General features: G+C 34.9%; 1 protein-coding gene across 1 annotated transcript; it reads right to left on the bottom strand.

The window, feature by feature from the left end:
- Window positions 1-3955: 3955 nt before the first annotated feature.
- Window positions 3956-6555, bottom strand: LOC121238094 (protein FAR1-RELATED SEQUENCE 5-like). The gene is made up of 3 exons (XM_041134950.1): window positions 4288-6555; window positions 4087-4200; window positions 3956-3991 (listed from the first exon to the last, which is right to left on the bottom strand). Exons 1-3 carry the CDS (start codon window positions 6553-6555, stop codon window positions 3956-3958), a joined length of 2418 nt encoding a protein of 805 aa, XP_040990884.1.
- Window positions 6556-6905: the final 350 nt, after the last annotated feature.

Here is a 6905-nt window from a genome sequence, read left to right as displayed (position 1 = left end):
ACAGAAATTATTCACTACTTGTCTTTAATGTTAGAATATAAATCATATGTTTAAATTTAATTTTTTCTAACTTTAACCTTTGAACTAAGAAGTGATTTGATATCAGTTCAGTAATTTGGAATTCATCAAACTTTGACAACCACGCTTTATCCTAAACATATATGGGAAAAAGTTAACGGGAGTTTGTTGATAACTTCTATAGAATAATCAATGTAGATAAATAAGATCATGCATATACTAGATCAATACAATATTTGCTATATGGTGGTAAAATGTAACTTAGTGAAAGGGATAAATGTGCTTTGCCATTCGAAGGAGGATCTAACCCTCTTGTGGATTTCATCATGTAAATGGTGTGATTTTTTTTTTTTTTTTTAAAAAAAATGTTTCATTTACAAAAATACATACAAATTGCTGTAGATTGATAGGATATATTATATCTACACAAAAAAAAAAAAAATTATAATCAAATATATCGCATTAAGTTACGGTGAATTTACTTTTGCGATATCTTTTAGTTGACGTAGCCCTTCTCTTTTCTTTCTTGAAAAATAATCCAAATCTCATGAGTCTTTTCTCTATTGCAGTTGGGGAAGAAAATAATCGAGGAAGAATACTCCAGGCCAATTGAGAGACAAAAGCAACTGTTAATACAGAAACATTTAATTTTTCTGTGTAGTATTCTTAGGAATCAGTAAGTAGTTTGCAGAAATCATTCCCAGTGCTGTTTGAATAAGCACTAAGCAGTATATGTTCACCAATAAACTGTTTCTCAGCTCTATAAATTCAAAAGTGTTGAAATCAACGCAACGAAATGTGGACCTTTCCTATTAATAAATGTACATTTTTTAAAATAAAGTCAAGAGAGTTCAAAGATACATGTATCATTTTCATGCCAAATCATTAAGGTTGGTTTTGAAAATATTTCAAAAATTTGTGAATAGTAATAAAATGATTTGAATGAAGATATGTTATTAGATTTTGGGAAACATGAGATAAAAAAAATTGATTAAAAATATTATAAAGTTAAAAAATTATTTGAATATAATCTTTTTATATTATTTTTGGTTTTAAATTTAAAATAGTTGTATTATTTTTCATGTTTTGTTTAGAAGTTTAAAAAAGTTAAATTAAATTTTGTGTTTTGATAATAATTAAGCAATTAGTAGATAAAAAAAATTCAAAAATTAAAAAGTATTTATATTTAAAAAAGAAATTATAAAAAATTGTGAGAATATCTGAAACATCTAAGATGATCGGTTTGTATTTACAACTCATCTCAATTCATCTCAACTCACCTCATTACTATTCGTTACTATTTATCAACTTTAATTTACAAATTTTACTATTATTCACAACCCATCTCATTACTATTTACAATTTATTTTAACTCATTTTCGAATCCAAACGACACCTAAAAATATCTGGTTATCGAAACAAGCCCTATATCGTCATTATCAAATCAGAGAATGAGTGGCACCAGCAATGTTTCATGGGCTTGGATAGTTGAATGCAGACTGCGTGTGACGGCTTCGGGCCCCATTCTAGACCTTGTAAACCAATCAAATAGATAAAGATCCCTTTGCCACCCAAAGCTTTTGAGAAATAAAAAGCCCTTGGGATAAAGAGTATCTCCATATTGAGAAATTCTTATTGCAGTCCCCGAATGGGGGACTACAATACAATCCTTTAATGAAACGCTGCGTTTCATTAAAGGAAATGAAACACTCCGTTTCATACAATCCTCAAACCCATACGAATTTGAGGCGCTGCGTCTGTTCCAGACGAAATGAAACACTGCGTCGCCCCAGACCCATCGCCCCTTCGCCCCTGCTGGTTAGAGTCCCTTCATCGCACTAGGACTGATCGAGCACACCAAGCCCATCGCAGAGCACTGTCGCCGTGCCCAAGCCCATCGCGACGCCATCGCCGAGTGCCATCGCCGTGGTCATCTCCATCTGCCGCGGGCATCTCCATCTTGGTGAGGGATTTCTATCTCTCGATTTTAGCGGTAAAATAGTGATCAATTTTCTCTGTGATTTAAGCTATTTCTAGTTTGTGATTCGCTTGAGCGTGAATCTTGAATTGGTATAGCTTGTTTGTAAATTTGTGTTAAGATCTTTACTTGGTTGTATAAAATATTTCTACTTCTAGAAATGCACTCTACGTGTTTGTTAAAATTTGTGAACGGGTTCCATATGATAATTTATGCTTGAAGTGTATGTGTTTTTCACTTTCAGACTTGTTGAAGTGTAAGTGTATATAAAACTATTGGATTATGAAGGCTTATTTCCAGTGGTGCTAAGGATCAGTTTCCTGATTCCAAAACATGAAAACGTGAAAACGTGTTGAGGATCAGTTTCCTGATTCAGCCCAGCCATCCATGCACTCATACCTCAATATTAAGCATCTGCTATACTGGTGAAAAGCCATTTCAGGAACAATTAAAGAAATAAACTTTTAGATGAATTGTATCAACTTTAGTTGCATTTCACTCTAATTAACAATCAAAGCTCAAATAAGTAAAACATCATCATGGTCAGATTATTTTCCCTATATATGCCTTTCTAACTTCCTCATGGAATTAAAAAAAAAAAAAAAGGTCAAAAAGAAAGAGAACTAAGGAATAGAGAGGAAGAAATGGTTAGTTGTATTTAACTTGAACCCCAAATTGATTCATATTTAACTTTCCTATGTGGCTACATTTTTTTTCTCTTCCACACTTAGTTTATATCACTGCTAGTCTGCTACAACTATATACAAAATGCCCAGACTATGGTTTTTTTTCCCTTTTTGTCAAAACACTCAGTGCTAGTGTGCATAAAGATTCACACTCTTTTCATTCAACCATGGGTCATTATTCAAGCACTCTTCATTCTTCTATATATCATGTGTTTTAATATATCTAATTTTTTATCTGATGTTTAGAATCTAGACTTTTGCGCATCTAATATATTTGATACGCAATGTCTTCATCGCATTCTTCATCTTCTTTGAATCATACTCCAAAATGTCTATGCGGAGAGATGGCACGTTTAAAATTATCGAGAACAACAAAAAATCCAAGCCGACCTTTTTATTCTTGTCCAAATTACAATAGAGAGGTAACATTAAAATAATTTGTGATTTCATATATTGTTGTATTATTTATAATTTATCACACTAATTAGATGTTTGTTGCAGGGAAGGCCATACTGCGAGTACTTTTTATGGGCATATATTGAAGTAGAAAATGAAGGAAAAGTTGTGTGTGAAAGAGAATGTCGACTCCAAAAAAGAGAGGAAGAACTCAAAAAATGGGAGGAAGAACTCCAAGCGAGGGAGAAAGAGCTTCAACGTGCAAGGGTACAAATGCATAAATTGGAAGATGACATCCGAAATGATCGGGATGAGCTTCAGGGTGTAATGAAAGATATTAACCATACAAGCATGCGACCCTGCGTGTATTGGAGATTTGCAATTCTAATATTTTGTTGTTGGATAGGATCAAGAACAGTGTAAAATTAGTATAAGTGTATATCAAACTGTGTAATGTTGTTAAGTAGGTTGTAATAGATAGGTTTACAACCTTTATCAATATTGTATTATTCAAACCCATCAGCCTTGTGAACATTATGAATGGTTATGAGAAGTATTTTCCTTGCACTATATTTCATGTATTTTGTTCTACATTGAATAAAACCAATGAGATTATTACTTTGAACTAACACTTTAATATAAGCATTCAACACTTTGATCAATCCTCATTCCGAACAATAATAACATATCTCATACCCATAACATTTCAACAAAGTGAAATGGTATAAATATCCAATGTTACAAAAATACACCAAGTTTACAAGAATACAAAGTAGAGTTATACAGATGAAGTTATGATCTTTTCTCAACATAACAGTCTACAACGTTTTCAATTCTCAAATACTTTGATGGGGGCAGCAGTCTACGATGTCTTTCATCAATCATCGAGAGGGCCAGGGCATGCGAAGTTCACCTGCAAGTAGTTTGAAATATTTTGTAAAACATTATGCAATACTCAACATTATTTGTTCAAAATATAGACAAAAAGGAATATTATTTACCATTTACCTGAGAAATAACGCTTTGTTGTATACCAGGCAACTGTGAAACAACAGCTTCTGGTGTGTCGTGCAGTATTACCGATTCTGTGGGGTTTAATACGTCTTCCATCCGTGATTGGGGCTACATTTGAATACATAAACAATGACATAACTTATGTATAAATTTGTTAAAACTATATCAAAATCACATTATTTAAATATTCCGTACATTCTTTCTTTGTCGCTTGCCACCAGCTTTTTTATTTTTGGTTTGTAACTTCTCTATTGTAGGTTGTCTCCTCTTTGATGGGGGCCTGCCCTTGCCTCTAACAACACGAGGGCTCAACACTTTCTTCGAACTTCCAGTTTTGGCATCAATGGAAGCATGAGTGCTTGCAACTGTGGCCTTGGGCTTCGATTTAGTGTAAATGTCATTCATTGCCTTCAACTTCTGTATCATGTCCAGAGAATTATCTTCGTTTTCACATGCATTTGTAGCTACTTGATAACATAATTTTATCAAACCAGAGTATCGACTAGCAGCTGGTTTACCACTCAAGTCATCGTAACTGCTTCGAATGAGACCATATCTACGTTTAATGTCCTTCCTCCACCTCTCCAGAATGTACTTTTCTGGCAACACTTGGACATCCCTTGCGGCAAAAATTGAAAGAATGTGCCTACATATAATCCCTCTCATCTCAAATAGTCCACACATGCACTTGGCCTCACACTCATCTTCATTGAAGTACGCCTGCAAAGTTGATTTCTTGATGCCATCTTCAACTACCCTTTGGTCATTAACTTGATACGTGGTAATTGCCCCTTCTGTTTTTATGACAACACAATGAGAGTAGATAATCCCCATTACTTCTGACTGCACTTCTTTAAATTTAGAATTCGTATACACAGCTTGGAATTTTTTCTCCACGGGTAAATGAGATATACAAGGGACTGTGTAATGGAATGAGTGGAAATCCGCTGCCATCTCATTCTCTACTTTCTTCCTCAGTTCATTGTCGAATTGATCAACGAATTCTTTCAACGTAGTCCCTGAATGTACATATCCATCAAAAAAGGCATTCATGCTCTCACTCCTCTGAGTTGTGCTCATCCCAGCCCAAAATGTATTTTTCAGGTATACGGGAACCCAATACATTCGCTCACTATAGAGACTTTGAAGCCATGCATTTTCCTTCAAATTGTAAGTGTTAATAAACACCTCCCAAGACTTCTCGAACTCGTCAGAAGTTTGAGAATCATAAACACATCTCTGCAATGCACTTTTCAACCCACACTTAAATTCAGCATGTGAGCCCAACTTCTCTGGTAGTTTTCTCATTATGTGCCACAAACAGTATCTATGCCGGGTATTTGGAAAGACTATTGCAATAGCATTTTTTATGGCCCTGTCTTGATCAGTGATAATAGATTTTGGCGCCCTCTCATCCATATATTTCAACCAAGTGTCAAATAACCAAACAAATGTTTCAGTATTTTCACTTGATATCAAACCTGCTCCCAGCAGTATTGACTGTCCATGGTGGTTAACACCAACAAACGGAGCAAATGGCATGCCATATCTATTTGTTAGGTATGTTGTATCAAATGTCACAACATCTCCCAAATAATCATATGCTGCTCTGCTGCGTGCATCGGCCCAAAATACATTTTTTAATCGACCCTCATCATCCAAATCCATTGATGAGTAAAACCCATCATTCTTATACTGCATCCTCTCAAAATAACCACGAAGTGCATTAGCACCTCCTTTGCCAAGTCTAAGGTGTCGAGCCTTATCTATATAATTCCTTGCATCTTTTTCAATAAATGGAAGTTTCTCAAAACCACCAGCCTCGACAACCAATGCGTTAAAACTTTTGGTCATACCTATGCCTGCCTTGTCGTTAATATCTAACTGCCTCTTCACAGAATCATCAATTGCTCGATTACATCTAAAAAATCTTGCCTTTTGTGGACTTAACCCATGGTTATGTGCATTGCAGACAGTAGTTATACGTAAGACACCATCAGCCAAAACTGCATTAATTCTCGCCTTACAATCAGTCTTCGTTGTCGGGCGTGGTTTAGAAATGTTGGTAATACGTTTCCTTGCCTTACAGCCACGAGCACACCCAAGTGTTACATATCTAACACTCCCATCATCTTCGTTTTTATTTCTTTGGGTCATTATGCCGAATCCAGCCTGTCTCCCATATTGCTTGTAGTAGTAAATGAGTTCTTTTTCAGTTTTAAAAAACATCCCCGGCGTTGGTTCTGAAACCTCATCAGCATCATTTCCTGGTGTTGGTTCTGAAACCCCATCATCATCATTTCCCGACGTTGGATCTGAAACCCCATCATCATCATTTCTCAGCACTCCATCATCATCATTTCCAGGTGTTGGCTCTAAAACCACATCATCATCATCATTCCCCATCAATACAACATGATTATCAATCACTACCTCATCATCTCTCACATTTGGGGTATCCATATAATTACTGCTTTCTGAAAAAAACAGTGGTCGCCTAGTAGATGTGCATTCTTCCCCTTTCTCCATCAAGAACAATCTTCATATATTTTTGAAGCACAACATGAGAGTAAAAATATATATATATATATATATATATTTAAAGCACAACAAATTAACACTCCCATATGTTAGTAGAAGCAAATGAAATAGGTAAAATCATTTATACTGTTTCTAGAAATAATCTAGTTAAATCTTGTTTATCTACTCTCATTTACTTCCACTAAAATCTAGTATAAGCAAATGAAATAGGTAAAATCATTAACACTCCCATATCCAACCCCCCATTACTTCCACTATCTACATGCCACAAT

This window comes from Juglans microcarpa x Juglans regia, chromosome 7D (assembly GCF_004785595.1).
Source record: "Juglans microcarpa x Juglans regia isolate MS1-56 chromosome 7D, Jm3101_v1.0, whole genome shotgun sequence".
NCBI classification, from domain to species: domain Eukaryota; kingdom Viridiplantae; phylum Streptophyta; class Magnoliopsida; order Fagales; family Juglandaceae; genus Juglans; species Juglans microcarpa x Juglans regia.
This window is presented reverse-complemented; position numbering and strand designations above follow the sequence as displayed.